General features: G+C 40.4%; 1 protein-coding gene across 1 annotated transcript in view; it reads right to left on the reverse strand.

The window, feature by feature from the left end:
* The window catches only part of DMTF1 (cyclin D binding myb like transcription factor 1), a 31243-nt gene extending 16496 nt beyond the window's left edge, over positions 1–14747 (reverse strand). The window contains exons 1-6 of the mRNA XM_054399610.1: positions 14722–14747; positions 6102–6218; positions 5559–5678; positions 4537–4631; positions 3721–3835; positions 438–514 (exon numbers count right to left, since the gene is read on the reverse strand). Coding sequence (XP_054255585.1) covers positions 438–514; positions 3721–3835; positions 4537–4631; positions 5559–5678; positions 6102–6210 — 516 coding nt within the window. The 5' untranslated portion in view covers positions 6211–6218; positions 14722–14747. The remainder of the gene's footprint in view (positions 1–437; positions 515–3720; positions 3836–4536; positions 4632–5558; positions 5679–6101; positions 6219–14721) is intronic.
* Positions 14748–15119: the final 372 nt, after the last annotated feature.

Genomic DNA, 15119 nt, shown 5'->3' on the forward strand with positions numbered 1-15119 from the left:
ACAGTGAACTCTGACACCAATAGATTATGAGGAAGAAAGCAGATAAAGGCATCCTAGTAGTAAACAAATACAGGTGTGGTATCAGGTGTGGAAGTTGTATTCAATTCTTTGCAAGGAAAACTTGCCCTACTCTGAGTGGAATTTTTTTCTGCTGTCTTCATCAAAGGTTTCATGAGCGATGCATACACGGAGAAAGGGATTAAGCCACCTGACCATCCTGTTGAAGTACACAAATTAAAAGCAGTGCTATATTCACTCATCTTAAATCCTGTGTATGAATACTATTTTGTTATGTATTTCAAATGGCTAACGACCATTTCTATTACAAACTAATCAGAATCACTTATTGCATCTTCTGAGAACTACTGAAGAAACTTGGTTTCTAGCAGGAGGTACATAACCACACCACCTAGCAGATAAGATAGGCTTACGCATACCTTTAAATAACGCTCAATGTTACTCATCAAAATGTCAATTTCTTCCTTTGACCACATCCCTTGCTTCCACTTATGGCCTGGAAATAGAAACAACAAACTCATTACTGAAGTGAAAGTCAGCAAAACAAGAAATATGAGAAAACACAATCCTCATTACTGTAATTGATGAATAAAAAGAGTAACTGTAGCCACTTTAACTGCAACAATTTTAAACAGATGTTATTTCAGAATTAAACAAAGCCTGGTAACTGTCAACTAATGTTTAAATAATGTGGGTCAGACCCCTCTTCAAAACCATCCAATTTTTAAAAACAGAACACGAATTCCTCTATTTGCCGTCAAGTCACATTTTCAGGTTTTTAACCACAACTACAAAATTTGTCTTTAAACTGACAGCAGAAATTTCCATGCACTCAAATGATTCCAGAAGCTGGGACTTACAATGTGACTCATAATATTACTGGAGGAATTGGTAACAACATGGGGTTCTCTTACATGCCTTACCACTTCCCAACACGCAAGTGATGCCACCTACCGTACTTTTCATAGAGGGAAATGCTCTACCTAGTCTATTTTGACAAGCTGGTCTCTCTCTCTTTTTCCTTGCATTGGGAACAATGCCCACTAGTCACAGTCAAGATAACGACTCATGGCAAGTGTTTTATTTCCCAAATAAATGCTGCAAACCAACAGAAACAGACATGTTTCATCTCTGTCCCTGCCTTCAGTAACTACAATGCCTCAGCTGAGCTTTAAAAGAAAAAACAATCAACTTCCATTTTAAATGTAAGGTGTATCAATAAACCACTAAAACATTCCTACCCTCAACTTACACTTAAGATTCCTCCATTACTCCTTCATGCTCATACCACATTTAATATTGATGACCACTTATAATTAAGATTATGGTGCTGACCCAGTTCACATACTAGTGTGTGCTGGCTACCTGCCCATCTCTACTCAGAAAAAAATCAGGGTACTTCCTTCTCAGCCTGCTAATTACTAGAGCTGAGAGGCAGAACACACCAAAGAGGCTGTTTACTCAAATCCAATTATAATAAAAAGTACAGGCATTATTACTAATTCTGTTGGAACTGATGAGAGAAAACTCTTCCCTGCACCTGATGGCTTAAATCTCTTCTTCCAACACTACAAAGGCAGAAAAATAATTTACTACTGTAGCTGTGAGTCACACCTCTATCCAAGCACCTAAATGGACTTAAAGGGACGCTACTACTCTTAACATGGAACAACTAAGACCCAAATATTCTAGAAAAGGAAGTGTATTTGCACTTCACATGTTTGCACATTCAGTGCTGAGATTATTATAACCTGCTCACAGGTTTTCAAAGAAAGCTTTACTAGGGGGAGACTGCTATAAAATGATCAACTGAGACAACACACATCAAAATCCAAGCTACTGTAAAAGGAGACCCATACTGTGATTTCTCCAGAACTCATCTCTGTGACAAAGCATGCAGAACTCAAGAAAAGTCATAGAATGATAGGGATTGGAAGGGAACTTTGGAAATCATCCAGTCCAACCCTTCTGCTAAAGCAGGTGCATCTACAATAGGTTGCACAGGACCATGTCCAGGTGGGTTTTGAATCTCTCCATGGAATAAGACTCCCTTGACAGACTGTTCCAGTGCTCTGTCACCCTCAACGTAAAGAATTCCAGCTAGTATGGATTCTCAGATATTCTTCTTGTCGAGTTTTACTGCAATGTCTTCCTCAAATTATTAAACTCTTAATTAGAATAATCTGATTATGACCCTCATTCATTCACAACCGTACATGCCACATATGATATTGTCTCTTGATACACCTGTGAGTGCAGTAAGTTTGTAATATATTTAACAAGACACACATTAAACATGAGGTCACCAAGTCACATGAAGACAGTGATTTCTCTGCCAAGCCACCAGTCACAGCTGAGGATGTGCTGCTGCCAACCAATGCACTTTACCATGGGGTACTAAAAATGATTGTAATACCTGTGCTTCCTCACCCCAGTGCACTGCAACTGCAGCAACATTTCTCACTACTTCTACCCAGCTGCCTCAATGCTTGGGCTCTCTTTGCTAACCCAACTCTGCCCCAGTCCCTGGACTGACCAATGAATACCTCTGAAGCCCTATAAATCCACTAAATAAGAATCCAAGAAGAAATGGGAAGAAATTATGTATTTGCTGTTACAAGTAACTGTTAGTGCACACTTGGGATCAGTGAGTGGTCACTGACAGAGCTGCTTAGCTCCCTTTCTCTAAATTTTCCACATTGCACACCCAGGTTCTGCATGCCCCACCCACATTTTTTCACTGACTCAGCACTACACTCAGCTCTCTGGAGCAGAAATCACTGGGTAACAGATCATTTGCTCCTGTGACAGAAAATTATTACTTCTTTTCCTAAGTATTCCTTTTTTACCTAACTTTTTCTAACAAAAAATTGAAGTACTTTGGACTGACAGAAAAAGATGCCATTTTTTCCCCCTAGTAAGAGGTTAAGTCAGAGCAAGAAGAAAGAGGTTAAATCAGAGTAAGAAAAATAGCAAAGAGACTGAGGATACCAGAATATGCCTTCATTTGAAAGTTAAGTATTTTCTCTACGTTTAGAAAGGCACTTTCGCAGGGTATGGTGTGTGGTGTGGAAAAGCTCTCAAGTTCAGCAGCAATTTTTGGAGTAGCAGTGATTATTTCAGTAGATCCTGGTCTGCACTGGTCAAGGTGGATGGAGCTCTGAGCAACCTGATCTAGTCAAAGAATGTCTCTGCTCACTGCAAGAGGATTGGACTAGATGACTTTTAAAGGCTCCATCCAACCCAAAATGTTCTATGATCCCTCTTTTTCAGAAGCAACTCCATTTCAGAAACTGTTTTAATCACAAGCCTGACTAATAAATCCTGCTTGGGGGAAGATACAGTAACCTGGACACAGTTGTTTTTTTAACCTGGTGTACTCCTCTCTGACTGCAGTTGCTCATTTCACAACCAGGCAGAAGTGCAAATGGAGCAAGCAACTGCCCAGTCTGTTCAGCTGTTCTCTACCACAGCCACTACAATCGCTGTCACCCTCTCTCTCTTCAAGTACACTTGGAGTTCTAACTTTCTTCTTGCATACTAAGTGGTATGGTGAGGACCTAACACATTAGATCTCAGCATTTTTAGAACTGGTCCTCTCAAATAGTGTCACTAAAAAAGCCAGAGATTACACTATGCAACCTGTAAGAAGTTCTGAGACACCTGCAACATGGTATCTTTCTGAAATTTTAAATATCCTACCTTTATTTGTCAGAGAATCCTTATCCTCTTTGGTTGTGAACCAAGCTTGACTGACAGCTGACACTTCTTCATTGCCCACTGGGGAGATTTCATCCAGTTGTTCGTTCTGAAGAATCTTGAAAAGACCAATATGAAATCATCCAGTAAGTTCTTCAGTTTTGTCCACCATCTTGTATTTAGCATGGAGGCATAACTTGGAAGGCAAATAACACCAGCACACCTAATTACTTGCTGGCTGGTCAGAAAGTGCCACCTTTTAGATACTGTATTAAAAGTATGCTCATATTTCTTAACACATCTGAGTAACACTTAACATCTTAGCCTATAAATGTTGTGAGACTTAATTAGATAAGTCTCACAGGCTTTGGTGGAAAGAAGACTATGTCTGGCATCTCCAATATAGAACTCTGAAATATGATATACCCACAACAAGAACTGTAACTGTTAGGACTGGTGGTAACATAAAGCCTACTTAGACTTGCTATAAAGCTTAATTTATAATCAAAGAATGACAGAAATAACAGACAAATTTGTCTTCTATGTGGATCACCACAGAAACAGTAATTATTGGTTTAGTACTGTTTACTGTATTGCCCTTTGGGCAGTAAGTTACACTACAAACAACATATTTTATATCTAAAATGATTCAACTGCACTTTTATAGAACATTGTACAAAGAAGATGTGTGCTCAAATACATTAGTTTCATAGTAAAAAAATCTCATTAATTAAGCCCTTTCTGGTATTTGTTTCCCTTTCCATTTCAATTTAAATAAAAATATACATCAAATAGGTCAGTCTTGAAGTTTTACTGTACCTGGATCTGAGTAACAGTCCCTTCATCAATCTCATCTTCAGCTACCTCAGTGGTAGCAGTCATGGTCACCTCAAAGCTCTGATCATTTTCTGAAACTTCAGAATAGGTTAAGTTAGTTGTACATCTTACTTTTGTAACATTTTTAATGCAGGCTACAGGTTGTACAAACTGCTGCCTTTGCACTGGAAATTTTAAAGAGGCCTTATTCAGTACTTATCTGTCAACACAGTAAAATAATCAAAACAACTGCTCCTCTTCATAAAATATAAAGATGGGGTTTGAAACCTTCCCTTTTACACTTCATTGTAAGCAAAATGTAGTGTGAAACATATAAATAAAAGGTGTTTGATCTGGTACAGCCCTTTGGTACCGTATTAATCCTTCCTTTCCAGCCTTGTCTTCAGTATTTTCCAGTTGCTAAAGGACAACACTCAAATCTTTCAGCTGCATTCTTTCCCCCTAGCTTTCCTTCACAATAATGCCTTTATTTCTAAGGAGTTTCTACTAAGTTACACCAAATAAACAGTCACGCTAGGTATTGTAAATTGCTGTTTACACTTGTTAGATGGGTTTTGCTTCTCATGAAATTATATTGAACTCTCTAACATACAATCAACTTTCTTAGGACTAATGCAGTATTCAACCTATCTTCTGTACAACAATTTCTATCTGAAAAAGACCCTATATGACAGTATTACAAAACATGGAAATGCTAACTATACTGTTTGGTCATCAAAAAAACCCTAATGACTCTCTGCAAGAAGAGAACATCTTATTTGTTGTTCATTTATCCTTCAAATTAATCAATGCATCTGTGCCTGCAGTCCTATATGTGTAAGGCAGATTTATTTTGCCAGTATTGTACAGGTAACAATTTCTGCAAACCCATCCAAGGCTCTGAGAGGTAAAGATGACACTCAAGTATATTCATAAAAGTTAAAAATAAAATGCAAAATATTCTAGTGTGCTCCAGAGAGTCAACTTTTAACCTTTACCAACAGAAACATTTGCTACAAACATACTTGGAACTGCAACAACAGAAATGCATGGGGTGGAATCATCCAGGCTTTGATCATCCTCTGATAAGCAAAGCCTCTTCTGTGGAGGTTCAGTGCTGTCTTCAGAGTCTACTTCATCAGTTTCTAACAACAAAAACATAAGATAGGTTACTTTCTGTTAACAAAGAGGACCAAAACTAAGGGTGGAAGCAAAAGTGATAGGTTGGTTCAGTGCTTTACTATTGCTCAGGAACAAGTTAGAGGCATCAATAGTTCACTGACTTTTTTTCAACTTATCTTTTGTTAGAGGAATTTTCTTTTTCAAAAATCCATTCATAGGCCGTTGCACACAAACAAACCCCTTAAGTCTACAGAAAAATGCCTGGTTCCAAGAACCCATCTGCACTGAAATAAATCAGAACAGCTATATCCTTGTTTGGACCATAGAGAATATGGTCAATTAACACCTAGTTTGACAATTAATCCTTCTTTAAGCCAAAACAGAACAAAGGAAGCTGAAACTGACGAAGAAAGAAGAAAAAACTACTACACAATACAACTGCATACCATTTTGAGGGCAATGAAGTATAAGATTTCCTTCAGTGTCCTGAGTCAAAGTCACAGAGTTCACGGTTTCTACTGTCACTGTGTCAGACTCTTCTTCAACTGTGCTCATACTCAAACCTGAAAAAGCAATACACAAATTACTTTTTTTCAGCCAGACTGCCACTTTAATGTTGCTTCCTTTATCTCAAACCACCAGCATAAACTCCCATGAAGAATGCTATTTTACATGAACAATGCCATGTTTAAGACATTTACCTGCCTTTCCTTTTTCTACATACTTACGTATCATGCAGGGGTAGTATCAGAGTTTCACAGCTACTATTCCAATTAAAAGTAGTACCCTGTAAGGGTCTAGAGTATAACTTTTATGAGGATTGGCTGAGTCTGGATAAAAGAAGGTTCAAGGGAGACCTTACCACTCTCTACAAGTACTTGAGAGGAAGTTGTATAAAGATGAGTGTCAAGTCTCTTCTCCAAAGTAACAAGTAGTAGAACAAGAGGAAATGTCCTCAACTTGTGCCAGGGCAGATTTAGATTGGATATTAGGAAAAATTTCTTTACAGAAAGGGTTGTCAAGCATAGGTACAGGGTACCCAGGGAAGTGGTGGAGTCACTGTCCTTGCAGATGTTGAAAAGACCCATAGATAAGGTGCTCAAGGGTATGGTTTAGTGGTGGACGTGGCAGTGCCAGATTAATGTTTTGACCTGATGTCCTTAAAGGTCTTTTCCAACCTAAAGGATCAGAGAGATTGGAACCTGATGATCTTTAAGGTCTACCACTTTTTTATATTTCTTAAAACAGAAACCTATTATTATGTTTTTGTTTCACTAATATTTGTTTCACTGCTCATTTAATAGTTCTACCATTATATAACACAAAGCCAGTTAGGGCTGAGAAGCATTCTCATAGCATTACACTACTGATAGCTGCACTGTTTACAGACTGCCAAACTGCAGTTTTATTCTCCTTGCATGCATAGAACTAAATGTGAATCTAGACCTTTTTCTTCAGCATTGAAACATCATGAGCAACAAAGAAGTTGGGTGCAAGAAATCACCAGTATAAAAGTTATCTAGGGTAAGTACTATACACTGAAGTCAGTGAACGAGGACAAAACAAAGTGCTTCTGATGATCTCACTTCCACTATGAAAAGTATTATGAAGAAATCCAAAGCTTGTACAATTTGCAATGTAAACTACCACCGTGACTAGTTTTGAAATAAACCAAAATGCACACACACACACACAAAGTCCTAATCCATCAAATACAAGTAAATGATTCTGTGAAATGTAGCTTTTTCTGCTGCACAAGCTAAGTGGAATCACATCCAAAACACACAGGAGCTTTGCAATGATCTTTTGAGTCTTGAATACCTAGGTTTAGTGACTGTCTTTGACAGATTCATTAAAAAAAAAAAAAACAAATAATCCATTTCTCCTTTTGGTGTTCAGTTCTTCTTATGTTTCTCTGTAAAAAGTAATTACTTAAAACTTTTATGTTAAGGTCAAAATACTGTTACCAACAATAGTAGCTTATGTTGTTAAAAAAGTCATGGACTATAGCCTTAAAAAAAAAAATCACAATTGCATGACAAAGCTTCTGTGCACTAGGCAAGGATACCCCTGTACTTGTAAACAAGTGGAATTCACAACCTGGATTTTAAATCCCTTGTATGATGATAGTAATATTGTTTCAGCAGGAAATGATTTAACTTTCAATTAGAAAACACGTTCCTTGCTATTGAAGATTCCCAAGAGAAGCTTTTTCTTAGAAGGATAAAACTACTGCCAAACTCTCAATAAAATTACTTATCACCTCTCCAGCTTTGTGAAGATTTGGCATGTCTTTAAGCACATGTAGTGCCTGATTCCTAGAATTAATTGATATTACCCTTCTGAACGTGTCAAAAATTTCAGATACTGTTGATGCTTCTAATCAGAGGGTTCTCAAATTTACTTTCATATCTACCATCGGCAACAGATTCTTGCCAGGTGCAAGTGTAGGAGGCGCAACTTCCTTGGCAGTCATCTGCTTCTGAGTTTTACAGCCTCTGCTCTATTCTTTACTACAAGTGATGTTTGCTGCACAGCTATAGCACTCATTTTTAAGAACTGAACGAGACCTCCGTAACTCTGAAATATGAAGAAAGAAATCCAAGGTGCTTTAACTTCAAATCAGTTGTGAGTTATTCATGTAACTTTTTGGGAGTGAATAAAACTTTTTGGGAGTGAATAAATCAGGTAATTCTGGAGGAGCAAAGGAAATATGTAAGATTCTCTTACTCATGTTTATATGCATACATATATATATATATATATATATATATGTATGTATAATTTTCACTATAGGGAATGCTGTAGCAAAAATTCCCAAAGGTACCATGGAGGATTCTTCTTTACTTATAATTGAACAAGTAGTGATAACATTTATTTTTTTATAGTGAACTGGAACCACTTGTTTTTCTTCTTACCACTGTAACGGCATGAAAAACGTTGAGTTTTATAAAACATTGTATGTCAACCATCTACTTCACCTAAAGCTGATCTAGATGCAGTGGAAACTCATCTACAGCAGAAGACACAGAAAGACATTCCTTCTTTTATATTGAAAGAATACTGAAAACTGAATAGAGAGACAGCAAAGCTGGGTCATTTTTTCATCAGTTACTGAGGACTTTCTGAGAATCAAAGGATAAACTGATAGGATTAGGCTCTCAAATGAAAACCAGAGCAATTAGTGTTGTCAATTAGCCTGCTCTCCCTCACTGGTTTGCCATCTTAGAAAAGGACACAGGATGGAAGGGGTCCATGCATCCAAACTTGGGATTTCCATCAAAGTTGGGGAGGAAGATAAATCACTATCAATGGCTGCTACTCAGTCACTTCCATTCAAGCAGAACTGTAAGAGGACTCTACATATGTAAACAGAACTGTGATTTCATAAAAAGTTTCCTCAGTGTAACTCCTGCACTTGGAGGAGGGTTTTAGAACTTTTGCCAACCTCTCAAGACAGGTTTATTCCAACAGTAAGTGCAGGTTCTCCAGAGGGAAGAAAAAAAAAATTGCGTATCTCAAGTTTTTTGAATAAAGGCACTAATAACCAAGCCTCGATAAAAACTTAGGAAAAGACAAATTCTTGATTTGACTGGAAGAATTCCCATCAACTTTAATGGTGTCAGACCTCAGCTGAAAATGGCCTGCAAAGAAGATGACGATTCCAGTCAATACCAAACAGGTATTTTGGCGATCACTTTTTATTAAGACTACACAAATACAAGAAATCTGAAGGAAACACACAAAGTGCACCCTCAGCAAGTTTGCTGTGTGGCACAGTGGATGCACTTGAGGGCAGGGATGTCATCCAGAAGGAGCTCGACAGGCTTGAGAAGTGGGCCAAACTGCATGAGGGTCAACAAGTCAAAGTGCAAAATCCTGCATCTGGGTCAGGATAATCCCAGGCACAAATTCAGGCTGGGTGCAGAGCAGGTTGAGAGCAGCTCTGAAAGAAAAGAGACTTGGGGGTGTTGATTGATGAGAAGCTTGCCATGTGCTGGCAATGCATTCATGCAGCCCAAAAGACAAGTTGTATCCTATGAAGAATAAAGAAGAGTGTGGCCAGCAGGTCAAGAGAGGTGATTCTGCACCTTCACTCTGCTCTTCTGAGACTCCCACCTTGAATACTCCTACTCCATCCAGTTCTGGTGTCCCCATCATCAGAAGGGCATAGAACTCTTGGAGCGAGTCCAGAGGAGGGCCACAAAGATGATCCAAGGCCTGGGGCATCTCTGCTATGAGGACAGGCTGAGGGAGTTGGAGCTGTTCAGCCTGGAGATGACTCCAAAGAGGCCTTAAAGCTGCCTTCCAATATCTGAAGGTATCCTACAGGAAGGCTGGAGAGGGACTTTTCATACAGGTGCCTAGCAATAGGACAAGAAGGAATGGTTTCAAGCTGAGGGAAAGTAAGTTTAGAGTGGACCTTAGGAAGAAGTTCTTCAGTACTAGGGTGGTGGGATTCTGGAATAGGTTACCGAGAGGTTGTAGATGCCTTCTCCCGGGAGTAGTGTTCATGGCTATGTTGGATGAGGCAACCAAGCCTGGCTGAGATGCATCCCTGCCCATGGCAGGGAGGTTGGAGTAGATGATCTCTAGAGTCCCTTCCAACCTAAGCCATTCTATGATTCTATGAAGTTGTTATTCCAAGACACATCTATACCAGGACAGGAGGGTTAACCTATGAAGCCATGAATTAGTGGCTGAAAGGTAGAGAAAAAACATCTGGAGCAACTTCAGTGGTTCTTCTGTGTGAATTGGAAACAATCTCCAGATCTCATAAAAATCACTGCATTACACTTAAATAATGATGGAACTACCACATATGCTGAAGGTAACATCAAATATGACATATGATGGGTCCGCTTGGAGGTTCATGGTGAGCTCAGTGGTGAAAGCATAGTGCTGCTGCAGGAGACAATACCCTCTGATGCGGGCTTTGATACTGCCTGGAGTGACACTCTACTCGTCCTGTATGTCCTTGATTTATCACAGGATGACAGCGCAAGCCATGCTAAACAATGCTGTACCACTGCAGAGGTCTTTTAGGATGTGCCATGCAAATTGTTTAATACAGCCACTTGCACATCCACTACAGGTCTGCTCTTGAAAAAGATAAATACAAAGTTAATGACAGCCAATGCTTCTCAATTAGTGAGAAGTAACATACCAGTAATCTCATCACCTCAAAAGTATCACTTTCTTTTCATAACTTCACTCAATATGCTTTTGAGAATGCATTGCCTTCTATTTTAAAACAAAAAGCTGCTTTAATTTTAAATGCATGAGGAGACTTCCTTAACGCTCCATTTGAAACATATTCATTATAGATACCAATCTACAACTAATATTTTATGTTCTGAAAGAGGATGTCAGCTTGTAGGGGGAGCACTGTTGGATGCGTCAACATTATCTGTAGATGTATGCTAGGAAATGCAGTGAAAACTGCATAATCTTAAGTGTTTGAGAGCACAGCTTAAAAAGTGTGAATTTCACAAGCACTTTTGGGTGCATTTACAAAATTCAACGTTTTTATGAGTTGCATTACAATTTTAAACAAGTTTCAATATGCAACCAAACAGACAAGAAAATACTTTGCCTACAAGAACGATTTAATAGAGAATTCCAAAATAAACTTTCAACTAAAGCCATATAATACAGCAGTTCTTATTTATTTGGGAAACATGCAGCAGATTCAGGCAGACATCTCCCCCCTCCCAAAAAAAAAGTATTTTGCACTTAGTTACAAAAAAAAAAAAAGAATATTTTTATACAAAAATCCCTGTAATTCTAAATCATCTTCATCAGGCAGATGGGCTCAATTATACTGTGGGATGTAAAAATTAGAAATAGTATTTTTACCCTTGCAGACAGAATTCTGTCACTATGCCCAGTTATTAACTGAATGTTATGTCTAGTCTTCTGCGGGACTGCTGTAAATCTTTCACAATTTCTACATGAAATTGTTTTAAAGGATGTGTTCTCTGCACTGGACAAGAAGGAAGACATTTCACTAAATTCTGCAAGAAGCAAAAATGGAAGTTTATTAAGGGAAGCTTTCAGCTACTGAGGCATTTAAACTGGAAAAATCACATGGGATGCACTGGGATTTCAGGGCATGCATTCAAGAATAACACATAAGGAAATAAATTAATTACTGAACCTCAGATTTAAGGAAGTCTGCATGTTTAGTGTATTCCATATCATGGCTCTTACTGAGTCAATACTTTCAATACATAACCAGGAATTTTTACTCTTCAGCTAGTTCCAATGCTACTACTCTTATGCTATTCCACAACAACAAAAAAATCTTTTCTCAACTCATACCTAAAAATCCACCACACAGGAAATGTCTAAAATCTGTACCAACAGACTTAAGGGACCAAACTGAACAGGCACAAAACAGAATGATCCAAAGACTTGAGTTTAAGACACACAAAGATTTATTAAACTGTATCAGTATGACATTACAGTCCCCTAAGAGGAGTTACATTCTACTCATCAGTGGTAATTACAGAAGCGAGACATCACAAAAATGGAATATATGGGAGACACAACAGGACAAACTGTTCTCATTTGCATTGATCCAAATCTGGCAGAACTCCATGGGTTCTAGCCTATCCATTGATATTTTAATAAAATGAACTGAGCATGCTTTAGATGTCACACAGAAGAAACAACAAAAAAAGCCAACTCCTAGCTCTTTCCAGAGAAAAGAACACAGAAAGTTTTAAGTTATCTTTTTCAGTCATAGCAAATGTCCCTCAGGCACAAGGTTATGACTATGAATAAAAATCTTAGTAAGCCTCATATGTACTAAAATAAATACTATTTTTCTTTCATGTAAGTGCAATTCCATTCTAAGAATTCCAGCAGTAACTTTATCTTTATAAACAGGCAAGAATTTAGCATGCAATAAAATATCAAGAAAGATATCGAGGTGCTAGAGTGGGTCCAGAGACCACCAAGACTGGTGAAGGAACTGGAGGGAAAGTCTTATGATGAGTGGTTGAGGGAGCTGGGGTTGTTTAGCCTACAGGAAACTCAGAGGGGACGTTATCACACTCTACAACTACCTGAAATTGTAGTAAGGTGGGGGTCAGGCTCTTCTCCCAGGCAACTCGTGACAAGAGTGCATGTCCTGAAGCTGCACCAGGGGAGGTTGAGGTTGGATGTTAGGAAGCACTTCCTTACAGAAAGGGTAATTAGACTCTGGAATGGACTGCCCAGGGAGGTGGTGGAGTCACCATCGCTGGAGGTGTTTAAGGAAAAACTGGATGTGGCACTTAGTGCCATGGTCTAGTTGATGTGGTGATGTTAAGTCATAGGCTGGCCATGATCTCAGAGGTCTACTCCAGCCTCAATAATTCTGTAATCCTAGTTGTACATAAGATTGATAGACAAAGTCACAGCTCTATTGCTTTCTAATGGATAACAACAGAATTAATGCTGATAAATAAGGAAATGTAAAATAAAGTACAGACACATGGAGGTCTTTGTTACACACCACCTTCTAAAATTTTGAGTGGTTAAGACAAAAGTCAGTGTTTTTAAACATTCAATTTAAGATGTTTTAATGTTCAGTCTTTTTGGTGATAAAACACTACGTAGAAAGTTTCTGTGTCTGGAAAACAAGCATGAAGTTGCTGCTATTATTATATTTATGTGGCTTGATGGAAATCAGAATTTGAATGAGATGCATCCCTCTCATTGCAAAGCCTACATCGCCTGGTTTTGCAAAGGGAGTTTAACTATTTTGTCAAGAAGCCAACTTACATCTATGACCAGAGTAATGCTGGCAAACAAAAAGTGCTTTCTAGATTACTTTAACACAGAACTCACAATGCCCACGTGGGGTTGAACAATGGTAACTGTGAATAAACACATACAAATATTGTCAGCTAACGAGGCAGATAGTAGAAGTGTAATATACTTCACTATGCCCAAGTGCACAACCAAGAATAAAGAGACCTCGAAAAAATAAAAAAAGGGAGAGGGAAAGAAAGAAAGGAAAGAAAGGAAAGAAAGGAAAGAAAGGAAAGAAAGGAAAGAAAGGAAAGAAAGGAAAGAAAGGAAAGAAAGGAAAGAAAGGAAAGAAAGGAAAGAAAGGAAAGAAAGGAAAGAAAGGAAAGAAAGGAAAGAAAGGAAAGAAAGCTCGTCTCGGACCAGAATTCTTTATTTTGGCAAAAAAGCCCCAGAAAAAGCCCCATCATAACTCCAGTGCACAGAAGCCTGGTACTGCTTTTAGGTGAAACCTCTGATCTTAGCAGAGCTACACATTTCAGACTCCACTTAAAAGCCCCAAGAAACCTCAAATCACAGCTGGGGGGGTGGGAACAACAAAACCAAAAAAACACCACCACCAAAACAAAAGATAAAAGCCACAATCTTAGGATACTCCAACCGCAGACCCCGCGGTGGGAAATCGGGAGATTTAAGCGCGTTCGTGCTGGTGGCCTTTTATTACGGGCATCAAGGCAACGGCAAAGGAGTTTAGAACAGAAATATTAAAAACACAAAAAACCCTCGCACGCCACCCTCTCTTTCCCCCTCCCTCCCAATGGAGCCAAGGTTTGGTTATTTTCAAGTTTTTCCCTATTTTGCCGCGACGCTCCCCTTCCACGTTTCTGCGCAGCGCTCCCGAGGCCCAGCTGCACCCCGGAACGGCGGCAATCGACCGGGGCGCAGAAGACAGCCACCGACAAGCAGCGGCCTTGCCAGCCTTGCCCCAGCCCCCGGCACTGCCCCCAGGGCGGCGGCTCCGTGCCTCAGAGCCCGCCTCAGCCCCCCACTGCCCCCCGGCCGCCAGCGCCGCCATTTGGTCCCAGGCCGCCATTTTCCCTTGCTCTCGGCGGGCGGCGGCGCTGGCCGACCGCTGCCAGCTGCGCTGCTAGCCCCGCTGCTAGCCCGACCCGGCCCGGCTCGGCTCAGCCCAGTCCGACCGCAGTTGAGGCGTGAGGCCGGACATGGCCGCCTCGCTCTCCCGATCTCCGCAGTCCGCCGCGCTCAGCCTCCGCGGCGGCCCGGCCGCTCCCGGCCCTGTCAGCCCGCAGGCCCCCGCGCACTTACTTCCTGTTTTGGGTCCGGGCACTTGAGAAACCAGGATGGAGACTCCCAAGTACCAGGATGGAGGCGCCGAGCGGCAGCGAGCGGCGAGTGGGGGAGGCGGAGGCAGCGGCGGGGCAAGGCGCAGGCAGCCCGCGTAGCCCGCCGGAAGGTTCCGCCGCCCGCCCTCCCGTCGCTTCCGCTCCGTCGCGGCGCCAGAAAGCGCACGGCACCGAGCCTGCCGTGGCGGTGGTGCTACAAAGCGCACAGCACCTTTCCCTTCTTCGCCACGGGGGAGGTGGGAAAGGCCCTTCGTGCCCGGCCCTGAGAAAAAGCTGCTCTTCCCAGCCATGGCTTGGTCTTCATTTTCCTCCTACCTAATAGCCTGGGGGGAAAAAAAAAAAGTATTAGGAAAAAAGAAC

This window comes from Indicator indicator, chromosome 3 (assembly GCF_027791375.1).
Source record: "Indicator indicator isolate 239-I01 chromosome 3, UM_Iind_1.1, whole genome shotgun sequence".
Lineage (NCBI taxonomy): Eukaryota > Metazoa > Chordata > Aves > Piciformes > Indicatoridae > Indicator > Indicator indicator.